The sequence below is a fragment of the Spinacia oleracea genome, chromosome 6, assembly GCF_020520425.1.
Source record: "Spinacia oleracea cultivar Varoflay chromosome 6, BTI_SOV_V1, whole genome shotgun sequence".
Lineage (NCBI taxonomy): Eukaryota > Viridiplantae > Streptophyta > Magnoliopsida > Caryophyllales > Amaranthaceae > Spinacia > Spinacia oleracea.
Window position 1 is genome coordinate 139,417,912 of NC_079492.1, and position 26,190 is coordinate 139,444,101.

Below are 26,190 nucleotides of genomic sequence, written 5' to 3' on the forward strand. Positions count from 1 at the left end.
AACATAATCTAATTTCAGAAATTTTAAACTAATTATTACATTAATAATCAAATTTACAAAATCATAAATGAAGTAAAAAAAATTAGTACACGACTCTAACCAAATCAACATTAATAGACTGGATCAATGTTGAATTGGTAAAAAAAAAAAAATTCCCCGAAAAATCAACAAGATTGAGCTGAAATCCGACATGACCTAAACTGAATCGTGGTGAATACCAACTTCTCACCTCGTCCAAATCGGGAACCCTGCTCGATTCTGCCGGCCAAATCGAGATCTCAACTCGATTCCACACGCAATTATTTTTTTTATTTTTTTGGAATCGAGTTGGGATCCTGATTTGTCCTAGGTTAGGAAGAGAGTACCTTGCTCAACTCCACCTAGCCCAAGTGAAGGATAGTGGAGAGTTGGGACTTGGGACGCTACTGATTGAGCGCTTTCAACATTATCTTTATTAATCAATGTTTTCATAGAAAAACGAGTTAACAAAAGAGGTTGGTGTTGGAAATCCTGGTGAGAATACAAAAGAAAAATCCAGGTAAATTGTTCCAATTATATATTTAGCTAACAGTTGGGTATTCAACAAAACAAAGCCCCTACAGGGCTAATGCACAGTTAGTTTCTTACAATTATATGTCCACACTCCACAGACAACTTTGGCCGGAGTTGCAATTCAAAACGACTTGACAAACTCGAAACAGCTCAACAAGAAGAGTGGTCTACAAAGACTGCATCCAAATTTTGAGCAAGCAAAGCTTAAAACGATCTGAATTCTCTGACAGCTAAAACAATTTCCCTGATCTTTCCACCATTTATCCTTGTTACCATAGAGGAAGTACCTTTCCCAGATCATAAGAAGTATGTAAGCTGCTCCTTTTTCCTCGACCCTCCTTCCCCATAAAGCTCATTCCACTGCTTCAGCTCGCTCATTATTGCTCCTGCGGATGAAAAGCTAGCAGCAACCTGCAAACCAACAGGGTAGTCAATGAAACAGCTAGCTTCTATAATCACCAACTTCTGGAAAGAATAAGTTGCTATCATATAACTGTACTAAAAGAATGAGGATACTTTGGATTGGAGCACCAACGTACCTAAGGTATAACTAACTAAATTAACTACCAAATTATATAGACTCAACTACTATAATCAACCACATATGGCATCTGAACCAGCATTGAGTAACAGTGATAAGGATGAAAAAGCACAAGGACGAGTAAGGGATGGCGAAAGCTACTAAAATGGTTTCTCCCTCCATTTTATTGGGGGGTTTTTACATTATCGGAGCACATGGTGTGTATTTGGAGATGTTATGAACAACGGAGTACTAGCACGTATTCAAGGAGTGCCGAGTACAACATGAACAAGCAGTAGCTCCCTGTAAAAAGTTATATTTTCATTAAGAAATGAGAAATCCAGGTGTTGAAGCAGAAAACCTACCTGGTTCTTAGCCTGCTTAAAATCTTCCAGGTTTAAAGGCCTCAAGGAAATTACTCTCTCCTTAACGCCTTCCTTCTTCTGTGAACCATTCGAACTTTGGTTTTGTTCTGATTCCTGTTTTTCCTCCTGGGAATGAATATTATATTAGCAGGAAGAAGCATAAACACAACAGAGAAAAACCCTTCCAATGGATTGTGAACTTACCATATCTTTCACTCTCTCTTGCTGTATTAACTCCCTAACAGGTCGATAAGCAGCAGTGGTACAGAGATTCTACCAAATAGTAATGTTTGTCACAATCCACAACCAAAATTCAGAGAGTTAATTCTTCAGTTTTTAGTCACAAATCATAAGAATAAAATGGACAACACCTAACAAACTTAAAACTCCACGAGAACTTACCTTGAGATCACTACCGCTATATCCTTCTGTCATAATTGCAATCTCCTTGAAATCTAGTCCTTCTTGAACCTTCTCTTTAGACAAAAAAGTTCTCAAGATATTCTCTCTGTTCTCTGCTGATGGGAGTCCCACCATTATCCTGGAAACGATAAATGATGAACTACATGAGTCAAGTCCTGTCAGAACGCACTCTAACATTGCGGAGATCATTTCAAAACTTTGTTCAACAAGAGCATAATACACTGACAACCCGTTTGGTAGCAGGCCATAAATGATGTCAATGAGAATGAATTTGTACGTAATTTCCCATGATAATGCTATTACCATCCATTACCATTTGGGGAGTCGTATTAGATGGGAATGCAAATTTATGAAGAAAAAAACCAAGTTTGAGACAAGATTTCATTACCATGGACATCACGATGTTATTTTCTTCTTAAATAACACTTAGATTTATTCCAATTCCCACCATTTATTACCGGCTACCAAACAGGCCGTAAAAGAAAATTTTATTATGCAAATCATTTAAGAAAGACTCGAAGCTGCATAATACTCGAATTACCTTCGTTCAAAACGCCGTATAATAGCTTCATCAAGGTCAAATGGCCTATTGGTTGCAGCAAGAACAAGGATTTTCTCACCTTGTTTGGTAGCAAGCCCATCCCAATGTGTCATAAACTCGTTCTTTATCTTTCTCATAGCTTCATGCTCACCAACCCTGGTCCTTTGTCCAAGCATACTATCAACTTCATCTACAAATATAATTGTTGGGGAAACTTTAGCTGCAAGGCTGAACAACGCCCTAACATTCTTTTCATCTTCTCCAAACCATTTCGACGTGATGGTAGACATAGATACGTTAATAAAACTTGCTCCGGCTTCTTTGGCTATAGCCTTAGCCAGCATGGTCTTGCCAGTACCAGGAGGCCCAAAAAGCAAAATTCCTCGACAAGGTTTCAGAAGTCCTCCCTTAAACAAATCTGGTCTACGTAGTGGGAGCATCACTAGTTCCTGCAGTGACTCCTTTGTTTCATCTAGAGCGCCGATATCAGCAAATGACACGGAAATCTCACTAGCAAGAATGACTTCTGGCCTTATCCGCCTCTCGAACTCATTGTCTGGTAGTACTTCCTGTTCGGCACAATGAAGTGCGTCAGACTAAACCATTCACTTTGAAGGTGATGATTGAATACCCTAGTCTGGCATTTGGTTGGGCACAAAAATACTAATTCAAGCTTATTTCCTCTCCATCAAAGCATTAGAAAATGCATTGAAATGATATCAATCACGGCAAAATCATTGAGGCTCCGTTCTATTTGACTTATTTTGACTGAACATATATTATCTGAACTATCTGTGAACTAAACTGAACTTGTTTTATCTAAAATAAACTTATTTTGTCTGAAATAAACTTATTTGTGTGTGAAAATGTCTAAAAAATAACTTATTTTTCTGAACTTAAATCATCTAAACTATCTGAACTTAACTGAACTTATTTTGTCTAAAATAAGTTAAAATAAGTCGAACAGAACGGATAACAACAATTCAATGTACTTACAGGGATCTTTGGACTTGCAGCCTCGTTATCTGCATCCTTTGACATTGGCACAGAAGCTTCTTCACTACCTTTCTTTTCTGGAGCTGCATCTTCAGCTTTAGTTTCTGGCTTAACATCTCCACGTGCTCCCTATAATTACAGCATGATGCACTTAGCTAGTGTTAGAAAATGACTCCTTAGCTTGCACATATTACTCCAATCTGATTTAAAACGTACCTTAGAAGACCCGGCACGTGATTCCAGCTTTGATGTATCTTTACCAAATGATTTACGTTCCTGAAACACGTTCAGTCCATGGGACAAACTGTTCAACAGCCCAAAGCAAAGAAGAGAGAGTTGGTTAGGACAAAAGTCATGAAAATAGGACGGACACATTAAACAGAGAAAATAGAAGACCTCTGGGATGAAATCAGGAGTTTCCCGTTCCTATATTCATGCTTATTATTCATCAGATGGTAAGATATTGCTGATACTACAATTTCTTCAATGTATTTGCTGATAACCAAGGCATCTTCCACATTTATGGAACCGAGATCATCACATTCAACATCGTTTGCAGCTAGAACTTCATTTATGTGGTTTCTGTTATCCTGACCCTGAATCATCTTCAAGTCAACCTCCAATTGAGACTTCCAACTGACTAGACGGGTTTCATCTTCAGGTGGCTTGATTTCAATGTTATAAGGAAATACATCGATTAGCATTTCATCAATCTCATTGTCATTGCTGTCTGGATGTGTTATCCGTGAACCTAGTATGAGTACCGGTCCTGAAAGTTTCTGTAACATTTTCTGAAACAGTCTATATAGCTTTTGAGATCTGAACAATAGCATGTCAACATCTCTCAAATACAAAATGATTGGATAAGTTCGAGATACAGAGACCATGACCTGTCCATAAAATAACACAAAGGTTATACCCTTGACAACTTTCAGAAATATAAAAAAAGAGCATAGCAAGCAGAATAACAAGAATAAAAGGCACCTCACCTTGTAAAGTGATTGGATGAGTAGCTTTTCATCAACAGACCAGCTACTTGTCCGCTTAAGGGGAGCTGAAGATGAACAAAAATATTAATAAAGACTAGAAAAAAGCAAGACATATACGGTGGCATCATACTCACCATTAGTAATAACTTGCATTCCAGATAATAAGCCCAAACATTAATAAAGCAACTACAGTCCTCAAGGGAAATTGAAGTGAACCGTGATTATGTCAGGGAATTCAGAACAATATGCAAACTTTGAAATTAATTGCAATAGACATGAATCATCTTCCAATAAGAACATAAGATATCAACTTTGAAAAGATGCCAAGAACATTTTACCATATTCAAACCTCTAATTCCATGATAGCATAATTAACAGACATAAAACACCGAAAATAGCAGGTCAGCATGAGGGAAGACATCAACCATGCAGCGTGAGGTCCGTGACAAACCAAAATTTAGCAAGTCTGATTAAGAAAAGGAAAAAAGACCTGAATTTGTAGGAGAGCCTTGCAAAGGTAAATCATTAATATTGGCAGAGGCAGAAGCATTCCTGCGAAGCTTAGGAGCATTAGAAAAGCCATCCATATTCCTGGGAACATAAACAGATGGTATTAGTGATGCATAGTCTGAATAAGACTCCAGTAGATACTGAAACGGGTCTCGTTACATGGCCAGAAGTTATATTACCTCAGATTGTCCACCCCGCTTCCCTGACGACGCAAGGTACCTGTAGAAAATCAGAGAAATGAACATGAAACACTAATCATGCAGGAAGGCCAGGAAACAGAACAAACTGGATGGTTACTTCTTAATATCAATTTTGTTTGAAAATATTACATCTAAAATCGTAACCATCCCTAATTACTCTACTCCCTCTTCCCGGATACTTGCAACATGTTGACTGACACATTTGCCGAGGCACTAGTTTAACCGTAATTATACGCAATTACATATTACTAAAAGCTTTAAAAAGTTGATATTTGAAAAATATATATTAAGACTTATCCAACAACATATTAAACAATGACATTTGATTTTATATACTTCCTCCGATCTGGAAATATCGCACCATTTGTTTTTTACACTATTCACAATACGACTTTGACCATTTTTTGTGATTTGTACGTAAAGAAATTTTAGTCGTATGGGGTCATGTTAGATTCGTATAGAATTATAATTTTTACTTGCACATGATTTGAGATATTAAGAGTCAAAGTAATAGTTAGAGGAGTAAAAGTCAACCATGACGCGATATTTCCGGAATGGAGAAAGTATTAGAAACAAAATTTGTCAAAGTTAATGTATGAATAGTACAAAAGTCAAAGTGTTGTGAGTATTATGTAACGGAGGGACTACATAACTCCAGTTACGTTTGAAAAACACAAGATTCTATAGCACATGAACAAGTTACCTTTGGGCTCTTCCTTTGCTGGCAGTATAGAAAAAGACCCAAGTAGACCTGAAAGGCGCTCCAATGTAGTCTCCGAGGTGGACCTTTTGAAGGACTAAAAGGAAACAATGGATAAGATGATTTGCAGAGTATAATATTTGGCATCATGATGCAGCAATTAATTCTCTTCATGCACTGATGCACACAATTATAGGGCTTGGAAAACAAGCACAATCACCATGTAAACAGAACAAAAGGAAACACCAAAACAGTAAAAAAAAAAAAAAAAAAACTTACAGATTCATTATTGACACCAAATTTGCTTTGAATCTGCAAAGAAAAGCAGTTGAAATCTAATAAGTAAGAGAGTATCAAGCTAAATTTTCTTTTGGAAAAGTACTCATTTTTTATGTTTTGACAGAAACATTTCTTCTGCAGTTGCTAACCTTCAGTACAAAGTCAGTGACATCCAATAACAGTAACTTTGCCTCAAAAAAATGTGCTAGAGCCTTTGCAAGCATTTGCTGATAAATTTCTACATAATATAAAACACAGCCTCTTCTTTAGTCTTAAATCCATAATAGATTAGCCAACAAAAAAAGGAAGGATAATTACTAGTCGTAGAAGACTAACCAGCAGGGCCTGAGAGTAAAATAGCCCGGCTTGCTGGAGACAGATTTCGAGTATACTTTGAAAAGTCACCTTTCCTCAGATAGAAACAAGCAGCACTTGTTAACAGAACCCTTGTTTGCTCACTGTCAACAAGCAAATCAGATTAAGACATCCAAGATTACTTGTGAAACACGACTTAAAAATTGCAATTTACAAAGACAAAGCACAAACTAACTTGAATCCTATATTATCATACAACTTTATACTTGCAATTTTTCCTTTCATTTACACCGCAACCTCAACATTCATTCAAGTAAATAGACAATCCTACTAACGACCAGCAAGTCTTGACACAATCATAGCACGTATAATAACTATTTACACACAAAGATAGATACATATATCATTGCCCCCCAAAAAAGTCACATTGACCCCAATACTGGTTTGTTCTCTGTAATCAGATTATCCTTATCATCTCATCAACTGATAATTCACGGTGCAGGCGTGCAGTCAGTTATCAATGAAAAATAACAACAGAACAGGCCACAGCTACTAAAATTCAGCAGGTAAAATTTTGCAGACAACAGTGCTTCAAGCACAATAGTTAAAAATTTGGGGACCATATAAAATACACATTTAAGCATGTTCAAACATATCTCTTCCAACACTGACATTATTGAATTGGAGTCACCTTATCCAAAATCATTAGTCACTACTCTCTGGTAATAAATAAAATATATAAACAAAGAGAAGAAATCAATAAAATAGTCCATCACAAACTACCACACAGAATTTCTCGAGGGAATCGTAATAAATCTCGTGTTACTCACTCTAAATCATCATACACAAACAAAATTTAATAAACAAATCGGTTTTTGTTACAATAATGCTACTGTATTCTGTATATAAAACGAACAGCATGTAGTTAATACTAAAAAAAAGAACATGGAGGTATAAATGAAAAGAACATTAATCGGGAGCATAATGCACATCATACTTTCGCGTAAAAAATCTACTGAGTAACAATTTTCCCAGTCTGACTTTGCAGAATTTGACCATCATTTTACTGATTTTTTTGGTGCAAATGATGAGGGGCAAGGCTCGAACAGCAAAAAGACTAATTACCGTGTCAGTACAAACTAAACGTGACATAACTCTAATACAGGACATTGCAGTGTTGTAATCTTGCTCGTACAATACCTTGTCTAGTTAGCCGATCCGCTGATCAATTAACTTTAGAGTAACTATACTTGCTAGTGCCTAGTTGCTACACACTAGAGATCTTTCCCAAGGCATACCATAATTAAGTACATGCCACAGTTTTTAGCTCAATAACAAATGACTACTTGCTCCACTATAAATCTTACCTAAGGGTATTCTATAATTAAGCACATGTCACAATTTTACTTATACGATGCGTTATAATTTATTCTAGGTGTGGAGCCACAAAGGACAAGGCAATTGATGCAGAAGGGATTCGATCCCAGATCTTGGTACCATCATCACGACTTTACCAACCAAGCTAGCTGACATCACGTACAATGCGTTATAATAGTTATATTGTTTGGTTGACAAGGAAAAGTGGAAATTCATGGGAATTCAGCTGGTAATTGTTTGGCCGACATGAAAAAGTTAAAAATGGGGAATGTTGGAATTCATGGGAATTTAGCCTTCATACAAAACAAGGAAAGTAGGTTACCAAGCTTCCCTAGTTCAATCAAAATTCTATGGGAATTAGAAATTCTCATGTTGTCAATCAAACCTACAGAAATTCTAGAAAGTTAACAAGTATAACTTGTATGTCAACCATGTAAATCAAGTCAAAAACCATACTAAAAATATGAAATGTTGAGGAAAAAAAAGGAGGGAGTACCTAAGATAGTAAGGGAACTCATCAAAAGTGACCTTAGCATCCCTTCCATCGATCACCATCCTTAGCAATTCCTGCTCCATTCTCTCCGCTGTTATCGTATTCGACGGCGACGAGCCTCCCGTCCATTTGCTCATCGTCTGCCCGGACGCAAGCCCGAGCCCGACGCCCACTCCAATTCCTACCCCTACCGCTGACATCAGTAGCTGCTTCTGATCCATTTCTTAATAAAAAAAAATGAAAACAAACTTTCTCTCAATTTTAAACTTCAAAATAAACTGCCAAAACTCTTTTACTCAAATTATAAGAAATTTTGAAGATCTTTCAAGCTTTCAAAGTTTTTTTTGGTGTGTATCAAAATTTTAAACGAAAATGACAAAAAAGAAAAGAAAAACAGAGACACAAAATTAGGAAGTGGTGAATTTGGCAAAAAAAATCAGGTCTTGTAGCAAAATTTTATTTTCTATCTAAATGACACAAAAGCTGAACATATGTTGATTAAATTCGTGGGGATTTTTCTTTTTTGGTTGTTAAAGTTAATTTTTTTAATCAAAACTTCATTTCTGCTATATATATTTTTTTTCTAATTTTCTCAAACTCTTGAGAAATTGAAGTGAGAAAGAAGGAAAATTGGATAATTTTTTGACAGAAATGGATTATTTGTGAAGATATATAGAGTATGGAGAGAGTGAAAAAGAAAAAGAGCGGTGAGTGAGAGAGGAAAGGCGGTTGCTGCTATTTGTAGAGAGGGGCGGTTTTGGACTTTGGTAAGGATGATGGGCTCTCAATTTAAACTATGTTTAACTACTTTTTTTGTATTTAGGGAAATGTTTTATTGGGATTTGGGATTGATATAGACGATGTTTAGGTTTGAGGGATTGTTATGTGTGTCTCGAATCTTCTTTGGAGGATGTTAGGGTGTTATAGTAGAAGGTCTGACTTCAAATGGACATATCTCATGATCTACTCATTAGATTGAGTTGATTCAAGTTGGAGGTGAAAGCTTGGCTCAATAGCTTTTCAACGCCTGGTCATAAGCTCATTTTGGATGAGAAATGAGGGAGTTATGACTGTTTTACGAGAAGCTGTCATGCAGCAGGGGAAGTTCGGCCGAACCTGCTGGAGGTTCGGCTGAACCTGCTGGAGGTTCGGCTGAACTATTAGGTGGTTCGGCCGTACCTGAAGTCAGTAGCTGTGATTTTGGAGGTTCGCCCGAACTTTGGGTAAGTTCGGCCGAACCTACTGGAAGTTCGGCCGAACTCTTAGAATGTTCGGCCGAACCTGAAGAGAATCAGGAACTATGTTTTTGGAGGTTCGTCCGTACTTTTTGGTAAGTTCGGCCGAACCTGACTTTGGTTCGGCCGAACCCTTTGAAGGTTCGACCGAACTCTGCGGGTAATCTGTTTTCTTCTCCACAAGGTACAATTGACGTGGTCTTTTCTTGTCCCTTAGATTGGTTTGATGTCTAACACTATAAATACCAAATGTAATGAGATTTTCAGAATTAAGAGAGAGAAACACAAGTGAGGTTGAAACCCTAGATCTAAGAATTCTCTCTTCTTCACCTTTGAGAATTCCTCTTTGTAATCCTTTCTCCATTGAAGAGTAATACAAGCTCCAAACCCTCCCCCATGGTGGATGTAGCTCATTGAAGAGTGAACCACCTTAAATTTTTGTGTGTGTTTTTAATTTCTTTAATTATTTCTTCTCATTATTCAAACATCAAATTGTCATACAAATCAACATTCAAGCCTAAAAGGTCCTTCATTTATAACAGGGACCATATAGAACTGGTTGTGGAAATGACTAGTGAGGATGATTAGGGAATCCTTACTTCTATAGAGTTGTAGCTATCTGTAAACAAAAATAAAAAAAAATGTAGTGATGTTTGATCTCTTGATCTCGTAGTGAATAGGGTATGAAGTCCAACATTTATTATTAGGCAAAGCCTTGTTTGGATTTAAGAGTTTCTCCGTACTATTGAATGTTGATGGGTAATCACTTGTACGGTTGTACGTGTTGTTGTGTGCGTTTTACTGGTAGATCGGGTGATACAAAAATCAAGATTACCCACCGTAATATAAAAGCCTAAGCATCGTTTTATTCAACCTATATTGTTTAAGCTTATCTAGGAAAAATAAACTTATTTCGTCTGAAATAAACTTTGTTGGTGTGTGAAAATAAATGAAAACACTTTTTGTCTTCTAAATTTATCAGTAAGTCGAACAGTAAATAGTCTTAAGAAGTTAAAATACAGAGTAGTCGATATTTTAAACAATTATTTAAAAGCCAAAAATGTACTCCAGAATCCACAACATAGCAACTAGCAAGTTGAATAGGGGTTAGCAATTACTGTAGTAGTCGAACTAAAACAATAATGAATGTTTTGCGGTGTTTTCTTCTTCCCTGAAAGTCAGGTAGGTACCAACTACAGTACAGAGTACTTTATACATGATTCGAAAGTAACAGTAAGCTAGGTGTATCGACAATACTAGTCCGTAGCATATTAGCGTATCCAAAATGTGCAGATCTCGTGCTTAACTGCATGTCATACGCAACATGCCAAGTTGCCAACACTGCTTTCTGAACGTCTTGCTATTCGCAATGCTTACAAAGCATACACCAAACACCGTAGCTATTAGGCTATTAGCTCCTCATACTTAAGTCATAAGTTCATTGTTACATAATGTGAAACTCTGTAAATTGGAGTGGGTTACAATATTATTTCTAACTATATGGGTAAATTTAATGCGACTAAAAGTTTAGTGTACATAAAATATCCTAGGAGAATTCTATCTCTATTAGAGGAGTCAATTCTGACAAACGTATCGGGTTCGGGTCGGGTTCATCGGTTCGGTTTGAAAAGGGTTCATTTAGCTATCGGGTCGGGCCAGGTTGAAAATTTAACGGCTCGGTTCGGGTTGATTGATACGAGTTCATATCGGGTCGGGTTAATATCAATTCGGGTTCATCGGGTCAGCTCAGATTGGGTCGGGTTGTAAACGGGTTTAATCGGGTTGGATTCATGTCGGGTCGGTTTATAATCGGGTCAGGTCATATCGGATCGGATATAGTCGGGTCAGCCCAGGTCGGTTCAAGTTGAAACATGCCGGGTTGTAACAAGTTCATATCATATCGGGTCGGGTTCATGTCTAATCAAGTCAACTCGGATACAAATTATAAACAATATCGAGTTATTACTAAAATCATAATTTTCAATACATTTATATTATAATATGGAGTAAAATTTTAAGACTAGTAGAATTAGTGAGTATATAGTATATGACTTAGTTTTATCATAGACTAGATTAGGTCATGTGCACGCACGAATATTTGAAAATTATTATTTGACCATCTTTTTTATAGAATTTTTAATTGAATTATTTATTCCTTAAATCTATTGCGTAATTAATAATCTCGAATGTACTCATTTTATTATCATATAATATACAATTTTAACCTACTACGTATTATATATTTTATATGTTTTAAATGATGATCTAACTAAAATATTTAATATATTTAATATGCTAATTTGATCAAAATATTGAGTAAAAATATTTTCTATTATTGATATGACAGTTTAACTAAAATATTACCAAAATTTTCTAATAATGGCATATTCCATAATCCTATATTTTTTTCCATATATAAACATTTATACAAAAGGATAGAAAATAAAAAAAAAGAATAAAATAGACATGTCTTTTTAGGAAAGAGTTTTTGGCGGGAAAATTTTTCAACAGGAAGTGACACGTGTCATTCCTGGTGTCTCTTTTAGTATATAGTAATAGATAATGATGAACTAATGAATAATAAAATTTATAGATCACTTCGTATTCATGAAACATTTTATTGATCAACTAATAACTAATAACTAATAACGTAGTAATTAATCATTAATAATGATGAACTAATTAATATGTAATAAGTATGTAAAGATTGTAAATACAAGTTTATCATATATTCATATTAGTTTAAACAGCTTTGTTTGATGATTAAAATAAAATGCCATTAATATCGAAAACAATGGCAAATTAATTAAACTCTCTCTTTTTCTTTTGGGGTTTGTTTGCGGTTTATCTACAATATCGCCATGGATAAACTATTACAAGCAAAATATAGTTTACTTCCTCCAAGGGTTGGGTTTATACTTTATAGGACATGATAACTTATTGCTTAGATGGATGATATGGGTTACAAATGTTTGTTTTGCTACTTATGAAATATTATGACCGTATCAGTAATTATAGATTTATAGTTTATTACGGAGTATTTTTTATGTAAACTATTAGCCTACTTATTAATTTATTATATTTCTTATCTTGACATTAATTTATAAAAACATTTTAGTACATAGTACAACTTTTAATTTGGATCAAATAAAACATGTTAAAATTGTCTTGTAGTTCGGGGGAGACGGGTTATAAATGGTTTGGATTAAACGGGATATAAACGGTTCAGGTTGAAACAGTTCGTGTAATAAACTGTCCGGGTTGAAACAGTACGGGTTGTAAATGGTCTGGGTTGAAACAGTTTGGGTTGTAAACGGTCCTGATTGAAACAGTTCAGGTTGTATACGATCCAAATTTAACGGGATTTTCACGGGTTAAAACGGTTCGGATTGAAACAAATTGGGTCATTAACGATTTCCGTGTCCATTCGGTTCGGGTAGAAACGGTTCGGGTTGTCGCATGACGCTTTGTTATCGACAACGGATCTTAATCAGGTTAATATTTTTGAGATAGTTCGGGTTTGTGTTGAATATTATCGGATCAGATCGGATTCCGGTTCCAACTCACTGGTAAGTAACGGTTCACGATCGGATTAACCCGACGGATTCTACGGTTCAAATTGAGAATTGGCAGCTCTAATCTCTATCATTCATAACCCATGACATGCTCCAACCAACTTAATTGGTGTAAAACACTATCTAGTACCAAGTAGTACTTCCCTTTGTTTCTTTATAGACACATCTTAATATTATTTGCAATACTAAAATTTTGATTATAAACTAGATTAGATCTCGTGCATGCACGAATATTCTAAAATTATTTAGCTGAAATGTTCTTAACTTAAAGTTACTGTATAATTATTAAATCTTGAACATACTCATTTATATCACATAATACGAATGATTTGACTAAAATATTACCAACATTTATATTTAGCTAATTATTATTATGTAACATATGTTATTTCATAATCTACAAACATATTTTTTTTCCCATACATAAACAGTAAATATAAAAGGATAGAAAATAAAATAAAAATAAAGTAGAGATCTTTTAGGAAAAAACTTTAGGCGGAAAAATTTTGCACCAGAAAGTTACACGTGTTACTCATTCAGTCTGTTTTAGTATAATGTGATACTCCCTCCGTTCCTAAACATGTGTCGCTTTTGAAGCTTTGCATGGTAATTAATAAAAATGAGAAGTGCATAAGAGTTAATGATTGGGAATGATTTTTTTTTTTTTTAAAAGAAAAAAGTAGATAATTGTTTAATTAGGAAAAGTACAAAAAGAAAAGAGAGAGAAATCAGAAAATCAAACTCATTGTCATGTCATCAATCCACTACCAACAAAATCAACCAATCAAATTACACCAAAAATACCAGGGATCATCAAAGCAAAGTAACTCACCCCCCCCCCCCCCCCCACACAAGGACCTCAACACTAAGGGTGTTCATGGGTGGTTAACCGTCCCGAAACAAGCGAAAATTCCGGTTCGGCATTTTCATGAATCGTAACCGTATCGGTTAGCGGTTAAACGGTTAACCGTGGTTTCGGTACGATTACCCGGTTAACCATAAACGCCTATTCCAATTTTTATTTTTGTTTTGAATCGCATTTATCGTATTATTTTTTTACTAATAATAACATTTTAAATAGAAGATCGTGTCAAACAAAAAAAGTCCAAGCAACGTCTAAAATTACACAAGTTCATCAAGTTCAAACAAAATTACGAAGTCACGTACTCTTGTTTCAAGAATGGACTGATGAGCGAAGAGCCTAAGAAGTAATTACACTAATTGGGCTAGTAATACACAAACAAACATTTATTTTTACTAAAATACTTTAACTACAATTTTGTGATTTTGTCACCTCCAACAAAATTATATTGAATATCTTTTTTTAAAAATAAATTTCTATTTTTTCGGTTAACCGTTTTGTCAAAAATTGTAACTGTAACCGACCCGTTTAACCGTTAGTTTTGCCGGTTCGGTTACCGTAACCGTTTATGTTAATTTTTCGGTTCGATTTCCCACCCGTTTAGTCCGATTTTTTCGGTTTTCGGTACGATTTGCGGTTACGGGTTTTTATGAACACCCCTACTCAACACTGCCCCCTTCCCCTAAACACGACCCTCCTCAATGCCGGCGCCGACGTGCCACCGTTCTCACTCCTTCAACGCCGACCATAACGCAACCAGAAAAATCATCCAAAAATTACGAACCAAATCATCAAACCAAAATTTTATCAAACCCAGAAATTATCAAAAATAATCATCAAAAATCACAAAAAATTATCAAATCCAGAAAATTCACCAATCCCAGAAATTATCAAAAAATAAAATAAAAAAATTCGAACAAAACTAGGATTAGTTATCAAAAAAGTTCGAACAAAACTAAAATCATCAAAAAATCCGAACATGAAAAAATCATCAAAAAAGTTCAACTAAAATTCGAATGAAACTATCAAAAAGCTAAAATTAACCCTAAATTCATAAAACCCAGACAAAAAAATCCATAAAATCACAAGAAATCATCAACCAACCCACAATCATAAAAAAAAATCATCAACAAACCCAATAATTCGTCATTAAACCAAAATAAACTAAAAAAAAATATCAAAAAAATTCAACATACCTAGCATCCAAAGCCAAAATCGAGGTTTAAAAGGTCAAATTTGACCATGAAAACTTCAGATCTGGAATTTTCATGGTCAAATTTCACCATTTAAAACAAAATCTTGAATTTTGTGGGTGAAATAGGAGAGGGACGAACAAAAATGAAGGGGAGAGAGTCTCTTAATTAGAGTTTGTAATTAAAACTCTTATTTGAACAAGATAAATGAATCTGATAATTTATAAACTTATTATATAAAATGTATAATCTGAATTCTATATTTAAATTGTCAAAACTATAAAGTTAAATCATGAAAACATTAATTAAATTATTAAAAGATAAATAATACATTAAGTAATTTAAAGGGTGAAGAAATAACCAAGAAGAGAGAGAGAGGGGAAACGCCGACATGAGGAGCAGCGACGACGCCACGATGCTGCAGGTGATCGGCGGGCGACGACGTGGCAAAGGGTGGTCGGTGGTGGGAAGCTGTGGCCGATGTGAGAGGAGGAAAGAAAAGAAAGAAAGAAAAAGAAAGAGGGAAGGAGAAAAGAAGAGAGTGTCGTGAGTTTTGAGAGTGCATCAACAAGTGCATCAAATAACTAAACAGGGGCATAGAATCAAATAAAATCAACACGTAAGGGACATATCATCGTGAATAAATAAACATGGGCATATTTCATGATAAAACCTTCCAAACTCCACATGCAACAACAAATCCTCCTTCAACAACAACAAATCCAACCCTTACCAGCAATAGATCACACTTGTCGGCCTGCAAATCCAGCTAATTAAGGGGAAAGTCAAGAAGAGAGAGAGAGAGAGAGAGAGAGAGAGAGAGAGAGCCCTCCCCTTTGTAGACATGCAACACTGACAAAGTTAGGACCTCGAACATGCACCCTCAGATTTTTCACCACCGTCATCGAGACCTTCGTTCACCACCATTGATTGCGGTGGTTGCCTAGAAATTTGGGTTTCAGAACCCCCCCCCCCCCCCCCCCCCCCCATGCACACCTTCAGAACAACCACCAGGGGACTTTGGTGGTGTAATCCCCCGTAAATTTATAAATTTTATTAATATATTTTAACATATAGTTATTTATATATGAATAAAATTTATGAATTCTATTAGTATATATTTTAATGTATAGTTAATTTTATTTAAATATATTCTAAGTATTTTAATGATTTATGCAAGTCAAATATTTATTAGAATCATGCTTTGAAAAGGATTTGAAATATGGAAATACTTTTTAGATTTGGAAAATATTTCTAAATGGGTTTGAGGAACTCAAACACTCTCAAATTGGGATAAGGAATCCTAATCTTAGCCCAATTATTTTTCCTAAGCCTATAAAATACATAAGCTCCATAAACCCCATAAACTCCAAATTTTATTGTTGTTGCATGTGGAATTTGGCCCTGTTTTATCATGAAATATGCCCTGTTTAGTTATTGATGATGATATGTCCCTTGCATATTGATTTTATTTGATTCCATGCCCATTTTCAGTTATTTGATCATATGATTTTTACTTGATGGAATGACCATGTTTTGTTGATTTGTACTTGGTGAAAGGTCCCTTTTCCGATTGATTTTTACTTGATGAAATGTCCAGTTTGTGATAATATTTACTAGATGAAATGTCCCTATTTGTGTTGAATGTTTTAAAAAATAAACATATTTGCATGTCCCTTTGATCTTCCCCTGAGTATTGTCCATGTTTCTTAAATATGTGTCATGTTTTGTCTCTGTTGTGTTGATATGTGATGAGCCTTTCACTTTGCACGTTGAGAATTTATCTTCGTTTTGTAAACCATAATGCGCCATTAGCATCAAGTCGTTAGTTGTTTGAGGCTTTTGTGTGTTAAGTGTTTGTGAACATGGTGTTCTTCAATGAAGCTTGAGGAAATTTGGGATCCCAAAAATATGGTTTATTTTGGCTTTACGATCTTTTGTCAGTTTTAATGTGTTAGGAAACAAATTGATTTCTTTACATATAAACTGGCATTAGATCGTGAAGGCAATTCATGTCTTGTTTGTTGAGTTGTTAGTTGTCCCCTTAAGTAGCTTTATTGTGTGTGATCAATGATGAATCTTTCATATGCTGAGAAACAAATCCAATAAACTACAACCGCTCATGATGTCATTAGTATCAATGATATGTTTTTCAGGCCTAAGTGTTTGTAGTTTGAATTTCTGACAATGAAGCTTGGGGACATTCTGAGAACCTTTTGATTGATCAATATTGTTGTTTAGGTGGTTCTTCTAAGGGAATTGAGTGATTGTTTACTATTCAATTTTATGCAATTTCTGAATTCCCTTCGAAAGAACCACCAAAATATTATGTTTGATCAATGATGATTCCTAATTGTCCCCTTTATGTGCTTCAAATGTGTTAATGTGGTGTTAGTGATATTCAATGATGTCACTGTTGATCTTCTGAGATTATTCCTTCTTAAAATGTCCTTTAACTTCTTTTTTCGAACGGAGTGAATGTCATTTCACATGATCAAATGTGAATATCAATATAGTAACTCTGTTCGGCAGAAAAATGTTAAAGTTACGATAATATTGAAACAAAATGATCAATGATGTAAATAACAAATCTGAGTTTGAACCCCTACATTACTCTTATGATGTTTGATCTTGTGAGATCCTTTAATGTAGTGTTAGTGATATTCAATGATGCTTGGGAACATGCTGAAATCCTTTAACGTGGTGTCAGTGGTATTCAATTATGCTTTTGTTGATAATTTGAGATTATTGTTTCTTAAAATGTCCTTTAACTCCTTTTGTCAAACGGAGTGAATGATATTCACATGACCCAATGTGAATATCAGTTATTCCATTAGGCAAAAGGATGTTAAAATTTTGATAAATAGAGAAACAAAATGATCAATGATGTATGCCAACTAATCTGAGATTGAAACCCTACATTCATTCATTCAAGCGTTCAAAAGGTAACTTTGCTTAAAAAACATGATTTGTGCAGCCTTTTCGATCTTTTGCCAGTTTTAATGTGTTAGGAAACAAATAGATTCTTTCACATATAAATTGACATTAGATTGTGAAGGCAATTCATATCTTGTTTGTTGAGTAGTTAGCTGTCCCCTTTAGTACCTTTATTGCGTGTGATCAATGATGAGTCTTTCATATGTTGAGAAGCAAAACCAATAAACTACAAACACTAATGCTGCCATTAGTATCAATGATGATGCTTTTCCGACACTAGGTGTTTGTAGTTTGGATTTGTGATTGTGATGCTTGGGGACATTCTGAGATCATTGGATTGTTATCAACATTGTTGTTTTGACTTAATTAATGACAAGGTGGTTCTTCGAAATGGATTAAGAAATTTTTTGTTGTCCAATTGTACACAATTTCTCAATCCCCTTCGAGAGAACCACCACATTGCAACATTTGTTTATGTATGATCAATGATGATTCCTAACTATCCCCTTTATGTGCTTCAAATGTGTTAATGTGGTGTTAGTGATATTCAATGATATCATTGTTGATAATCTGAGATTATTGTTTCTTAAAATATCTTTTAACTTCTTTTGTCTAATGGAGTGAATGATATTCACATGACTCAATGTGAATATCAATTATTGCGTTGGGCAAAAGAATGTTAATGTTTGGATAAATAGAGAAACAGAATGGTCAATGATGTATGTCAACTAATCCGAGATTGAAACCCTACATTTCTATATTGACTTGTGATGTTTGATCTTGTTATGTTTGATTTGTGATGAGTCTATCATTGATGTCATCGTTGTTTATCTGAGATTTTAATTGACCATTAGTATCTGCTTTCTAATGGAGTTAATTTCCTTTCGCATTTTAGTTTGTGAAAGTCCTTCACTTCATTAGGAAACAGGATATTGATGTCATTGTCCATGATGAAAAATAACCTATCTGAGATAAGATTTAAACATTTCATTCATTCAAGCTTTCAAAATGTTACTTTGTTTACAAAATATTTTGCATACATGTATTGCTTACACTCAAGCTTCCAAAAGTGACTAATTGTCCCCAAAAAATACATGTCCCCAAAACATACAAGTCGTTTCAACCCAAATCCTTAGTCCCCTAGATGCTCTTTTTGTGTCTGGTATATCTGGCATGTCTTCCCATTATTGACTTTTTTTGTGCATTTGAGCTCTCTAGTATGTCTGTCCATGCTTGACTTGCTCTGTTTGCTTGTGCATTTGAGCTTTCTGGTATGTCTTTCCATGCATGACTTGCTTTGTTTTCTTGTGTATATGAGCTCTCTGGTATGTCTTCCCTTGTTGCACGAGTTGTGTTTATTTGTGATTTGGGCTCTCTGCCATGTATTGTAAATTTTCAGTTTCATGTCTATTTTGTGTACCATAAAAGAACTCTCATCCATCATGTACATCCCACATTGGTGTTATGACTTGAACTGGTAGTCTTCCCTGACTTAAAAGTCTTGCCTTGTTCACATGTGGTACATCATAGTCATCGGAACCCTTGGCCATCACATATTGGTATGATAATAAAACATTCCCAAGTGTTCTTGCATCTAACTCATAGGATGCTTGGTTTATTGCATCCATCATATCATATCATCAACATCCTTTGCCATTTTCTTGTGCATTAAAGATTGAATACTTCTGAAAAAACCCAAGTCTAAAATGTTTAGGTCTGGACTGTTTGGTGGTTGTAGAACAAGAATGATTGTTAAGTCTCCTTGTTGATGCACTTGTTGCCACTTTGGATAAGATTGAGTCTCGTTGCATGATTATTGTTTTTGGACCTTCATCGTGTGGCCATTTCTGCATGATTGCTGGTAAATGTAATTGATGAGCATGTCCCTTGTTTCTTTTTGTTTGACTGATTCAACCACCTCAGTGACCATTGTCCCCTTGTCTCTGTTTTTTATTTCCTCTTTTTTGCTTCTTGATAAGTAAATGGAAAGATCCCCAATTTCCCATCAAATGTGAATTCATCTTGAGTATTGAATCTTGGTCTTGCAACTGCTATTGTGAACATTACCTTTGGTATGAACTTGCTTGACTTTCCTGATATGTATTTGCCCCTTTCGCTCCTCCCTAAGTATGCCCTTTGTGCTTTTTGCACAAGTTGAACCACTTCTCATCAATATGCACAAAGTCATACATAGTTTGGTACTCCCTCTTATTTTGTGGATTGTCCCCTGCAAGTAAATCTAGAACCCACTTGACCCTTTGTAGCATGTTTGGTCTTGAAAACCAGGATGTAGAGGGTTTGTGTGCGGTCTAACAACACTCTTTTTTTTTTTTTATCATTCTCCAAAGGGTTGTTGATCCAATATGTCGTATCATTGCCAATGCATGTTCTGTCACCCATGCTTAGTTGTGTAATGTTGTCTTGTTCCACTTGGATTCTTTTCCTGCCTACATTTTGTGCCTTTGTTGCCATCTTTTTGCGCTTTTGCTTGCCTCCATATCCGGTTGACTTTTCTTGGATGAACATTGTAGATTCGAGCAATAACTTTAATGGCTCCATGGTATGGTTTGTTCTTGTCCCCTTTGTAGTGGTTGTTCAACAACCACATGAGGATTTACAACCTTGTGTCACAGTTAAGCCTTGGCTTCTTCTTGATTTGATGACCCCTTGTCCCTACAATTTGTTGTTGCTGCAAGTGGCTTTGATGATGCTCCAAAGATGCTGGTTCATTCAGGTCAAATGGAAACACAACATGTTCCATGTCCCATGTTTCTTCTGCTGCGTCATTCAAATCAAAATAAATCCCCTCATCATCAATGTTGTCACCATCTTCATCTGATTATGGTATCCAACCATCTTTGATGTTCCACGCATCATCTTGGCCGGCATTGTGCTTCATCATTTGCCTCCATTTAAGTCTGAGCAGAAGAAGCCAAAGCAAGGAAGCTCCAGCACCTGCTTTGATTTTTTTTTCTATATGTTTTCCTTTAGTTTTTGGTTCTCAACTTTCTGAAATTTTTCTCTCTCCTGATATGTATGAAAAAAGGGAGACAAAAGTCCCATTTTGCCAAAAAAAATTCCCTCTAAAAATAAATTTTCCCCACTTTCACATGTGATCCGTGTAATTTTGTTCCTGCAATTCTATTTGTTGATGGATTTTATTGTTGTAATTCCATTGGTTACTTTTTGAGTTAATGGATTGGTGACATGGCAGACATGGCAGTCCCCTTACTTTTCTGATTTCCCTCCTCTTTTTTCTCCCACTTTATACATTAAACAATAATCTACTTTATCCTTTAAAAAAAACACACTCTCAATCATTACCTCTTACACATTTCTCATTTTTATTATGCACCGCGCAAACTTTCAAATAGGACACATATTTAAGAACGGAGGGAGTACTAAAAACTTTAAGAATAATCCAACAACATACCCCCTCCGTATTTTAAAAAGAGATACATTTTGACCGACACGTAGTTTTAGGAGAGTGAGTTGAATTTATTAAAATAAGATGAAGGTGGGATAGTGGGTGAATTATTTATTATAGTAAAAGGATGATGTGAGTAAGTGTAAGGACCACAAGAAAGAGAGAAATATTAATATTATTGGAATTGGGACCAAAACATGTCAGAAAAGGAAAATGTATCTCTTTTTAAAATACGACCTTTTAAGAAAAGTGTATCTCTTTTTAAGACACGGAGGGAGTATTACATAATAACATTTAATTTTTATATAGTAGTAAAAAAAAATTGGTCAAAGTTAATGTTTGAATTGTGAAAAAGTCAATATGTGAGTTAACCCCATGATTGGGGTCTAAATGTTACAAAAAATCACTAATTGAGACTTTACCTATTTTTTGTCAATAATTGGGACCTCGTCTTACTTTTCTAGCCAAAGTTAACTATGGTGGTTAAAGAAATATTAAGTACCCGAGTTAAGAAATATAATAACATTTTATTTTTGCAAAAGTACAAAAATAGTTAATTATTTATTATTCTTACTCCACCAATTCCCCCTCTTGAATAGACATCATTGAAAACTATCAACACCACATTAATTTTTATTTCCTTTATTAATGGAGATCGTCCATTGTAGTTCACAATTCAACGATAATTTGAACAAAAAATGTTAAGTAACTAATTTCTAATATTCACATAATTTAATATAAAGCAAAATGTTTGTTGAATGTTTTAACATAGACCTATAAAATGGGTCATGTTAAGGGAGGGTCGGGCCCAAACTTAAATGGGTATGTTGGTTCAGGTCATAACACAAGTCATATTCAGTCAGGTCGGCTCATAGTCCATTTAGCATAACCCAACCCGCTCCGAACCCTTTTTTTTCTTTTTTCCAGAAAATGAGTATATGAGTCACAACCTAAAAGTACTTTGTACTCTGTATCAATCTATCATACTTTCCATTGCATGTAACCCCTTTAAAAAACATCTTTATTCGAACACATCTTTATCATGTAAAATTTGCTCTCCTTATGTTTTTTTTTTTTTTTGACATAAGCTTAAACAAGCAATTAAGGTAAATTACAAAACGACAAACATAAAGTAGAAGCTGCCTTTGCAAGCTTGTGCGCCTGATGAACTCTCTGCCTATCAACCTTGTTAATACAACACCATAGAAAGGTCTTTCCAATTCTTTGGATTTCCGCAAGCGTCCAGATGAGGTTGATATCCGTAATCTCCATCGATCTCAGTAAATCGACCAAACGTAGAGAATCAGTAAAAATTGTGACTCTATCAAACCCGGCTTGAGACGCCCACCGCAGACTTAATAAACAAGCTAAAACCTCAGAGTGGAGAGCAGAACTTGTCAAACCTGGCTGCGCACCCCCTAAAATTCGATCACTTGGAACCTGTTGCCTATCCAAATACCAGCCCATACCAGCAATCTTTGAGCTTTTAAACCAAGACCCATCAGACACAATTATAGTAGTGGGATTTCCATCTTCAATCCCTGATAAGATAATCCTAGAAAAGCACGGAGGAACGATCGGATCCACTTCAGGAGGATGGAAAAACCTTAAATAAGGTGACGGATGCTGGTGCAATATTGAAATTTGATCCAAACCTGACTTGATACAATTATGCATTGCCGAAGAAGAAGTAGATTGACCTCTAAAAACACGATTATTCCTAACCAACCATAAACTCCAAAGAGTACTCATAAAGTACAAACACCTCGGACTATTCTTACCATCCTGACTTTGAAATCGTCGGATATAAAACATAAACCATTCTTGGAAAGACATGGCTTCATTGAAATTTGAATGGATAGCGAGTGAACCACTCCTCCAAACATCCTGAGCAAACTTGCAAAACCGAAAAAGATGCTGAAGATCCTCATCTCCTGCATTACACTCGTCACACACCGTTGACAGCTGAACACCCCTCCTCCCTAAATTAGCCTTAGTAGCAATCCCATTATGAAGGAGCTTACAAATGAACATTTTCCATTTAGGAAGAATCTTCATAGACCATAAGGATTTATAGAAAACGGACTCTGAATTCAACCCATAGTCACTAGAATCTCCTAAAACTAGTATGGCATACGCAGACTTAACAGAAAGCTTACCTGATATATGGTATTTCCAATAAAGTAAATCCTCAGCATTAGAAGAAGGAAGTTCCATACTCAAAATTCTCCGAGCATCCGAGAATTCAAAACTAGAATTGATCTCTGCTAAATTCCAGCCTTCCCCAGAAGGAAGCAAGAAATGGTGTACTTTCCAATCCTTAGCTTGCCTAAGAGTGACATTAGAACTGAAAACTGGAGTACCTCCGTTCACCCACTTATCCCTCCCTGCAACAATTGACTTTCCGTTACCCACTTTCCAATTACACCCTTCAAGAACCAGGTTGGAAGCTCTACCCAACCCTCTCATACCCCAAGAAAGACGCCTACCAATAAGAGAAGCTTTAATCCCGGTCCTTAGAAGTTTCAAAAATTTCCTATCCACCACTCCAGCTAACAACGAGAGAGGGTTATTATTAAGTCTCCAGACCTGCCTCATAAGTAAAGCCTTATTCAAGAAAGAAGCATTCCGTATTCCCAAACCACCAAGACCTCGAGGAAGCTACAAAGTTCTCCTATTAACCCAATGAAAACCTGAACCTGCTCTCCCAGCCCAGAAGAATCTAGCAATAATAGAATCTAACTTTGACGATATTAACAATGGAACCTCCATGCAGCTGAAGACGTGAGAAGCCATAGCAAGAAGAACAGAGTTAATCAAAACTAATTTCTGAGATTGAGAAAGGTTGCAAGAGTTCCAAGCTGAGATCTTAACTGCAACCTTATCCACAATAAATTGAAAATTGGAATGTTTCTTTCCCACCAAGTCAATTGGAACTCCCAAATGTGTTCCTATATTCTGAACCAGTTCCATCTTTAAAATACCTTTGAAACGAAGCCGACTTTCCTCAGGAGTATTCGGACTTACTTTAAAAAGAGATTTCTGCAAGTTAAGTTGTTGACCTGAGATTCCACAAAACCTCTGAAGAATGTTCGAGACTGCACAACAACTTTCATTTGTAGCATTGAAGAAAAGAAGAGCGTCATCCGCAAAGAAAAGATGAGTCATTTGCGGGCTTCCTCTAGTCAATTTAATCCCCGTAAACTGCTTAAGATCATTCCCTAACTGCAACATTCTAGATAAAATATCCATGCAGAAAAGAAACAAAAAAGGAGATAACGGATCACCTTGTCGAATTCCGCAACGAGGCCTAAAATTTTCCGATGTGTGGCCATTAATTAGCACTTTGTAGGAGACTGTCGAAATACATTGATGAACCAATCGGATCCAATGCTGAGGAAAACCATAACCCCTTAAAACTTGAATAAGAAAGCCCCAATGAACTCTATCATAGGCCTTGCTCATGTCTATTTTCAACGAAGCAAGATAACTTCTCCCCCTATGATGATAATTTAATTTATCAATAGCTTCATGACTCAAGAGGATATTGTCAGCCATGAAACGACCAGAAATAAAGGCATGCTGAGACGGTGAAATAATGCTTGGAATAAGAGCCTTCAATCTCACCACCAAACACTTAGAAGCGCATTTATACACCGTATTACACAAACTTATAGGTCTAAGATGACTCGTATCCTCTGGAAAGTCTCTCTTTGGTATCATAACCAATATCGAATGATTCCATTCTTTAAGAAGGTAGCCTGAAGAGAAAAAACTCCGAACTGCTTCACAAACCGACAATCCTACCTTGATCCAATGCTTTTTGAAAAAGGCCGCAGTGAAACCATCAGGCCCCGGAGATTTAGAATCTCCCATTGAAAACATAGCATCTCTAATTTCGATATCCGAAAAACCTCTTTCTAGAAAAGAAACTTGATTAGCTGAGATTTGTGGCAAGCCCAACTCTCTTATTACCATTTCCACATGCTCTCCTTATGTTATTAACGTATAAACATCACAAAGTAAACATTAAAAAAAAAAAAATCAAACATCCATAACAAATTGATGAAGAAAAACACAAAACAAAAAAAAATTAGCACCATCAATATCATACAAAATCACTAAATTAACCAATTTCAATCATAATCTCACAAAAAATCACTAAATTAACACGTACCTATTAACTCAAATCTAAAGACGAACAAAATAAACCCAATAAATCCCCAAAAACATTGACAAATTAATATTACTTATTAACTCATAAGTCATAACTTTTATAATTTTTTTTGATTTATTTTATTAGTTTGAATAATCAACTTTGAGTTAAAGGTGAGTTAAACTACCACACATCTAACCTTTGAGATCAAAAAAATGAGATCCAATTGTTGATTTTTTGTAAAACTTAAATCTCCGATCATAAGCTTAACTTGTTAATATGTTGTAAGTACACAAGAATAGAGGGAGTATTATTTTGTCTAATCTACATAAATAGTGTAGTCGTTGTAAGTTAAAGGCCAAGAAACTAATCAATTTTATTCCACGGTTGACAAATTAAGAATTTAAAATGTTAATAAAATAAATAAATAGAACCATGCAAGAATTTTATACATGTATTATTTAATTTAAAAAAAATATTAAATTAGAATTTCGAGGTTGAAACAATTAATACCCAATAAAAATTCAATCGAACGGACGGGAAAG

The 26,190-nt window shown here is 35.3% G+C and overlaps 2 protein-coding genes across 2 annotated transcripts; both read right to left on the bottom strand.

The window, feature by feature from the left end:
* Positions 1 to 429: 429 nt before the first annotated feature.
* LOC110777995 (uncharacterized) lies at positions 430 to 9,115 on the bottom strand. The gene is made up of 16 exons (XM_021982561.2): positions 8,264 to 9,115; positions 6,412 to 6,533; positions 6,225 to 6,313; positions 6,076 to 6,108; positions 5,800 to 5,893; positions 5,076 to 5,115; positions 4,877 to 4,977; positions 4,387 to 4,451; positions 3,794 to 4,287; positions 3,614 to 3,701; positions 3,398 to 3,526; positions 2,402 to 2,970; positions 1,840 to 1,978; positions 1,642 to 1,710; positions 1,438 to 1,563; positions 430 to 963 (listed from the first exon to the last, which is right to left on the bottom strand). The coding sequence occupies exons 1-16, from the start codon at positions 8,479 to 8,481 to the stop codon at positions 850 to 852; spliced, it is 2,490 nt and encodes an 829-aa protein (XP_021838253.1). The 5' UTR covers positions 8,482 to 9,115; the 3' UTR covers positions 430 to 849.
* Positions 9,116 to 20,676: 11,561 nt separating this feature from the next.
* On the bottom strand, positions 20,677 to 25,467 carry LOC110777711 (uncharacterized). The gene is made up of 3 exons (XM_056832853.1): positions 24,172 to 25,467; positions 22,617 to 24,078; positions 20,677 to 20,897 (listed from the first exon to the last, which is right to left on the bottom strand). Exons 1-3 carry the CDS (start codon positions 25,465 to 25,467, stop codon positions 20,677 to 20,679), a joined length of 2,979 nt encoding a protein of 992 aa, XP_056688831.1.
* Positions 25,468 to 26,190: the final 723 nt, after the last annotated feature.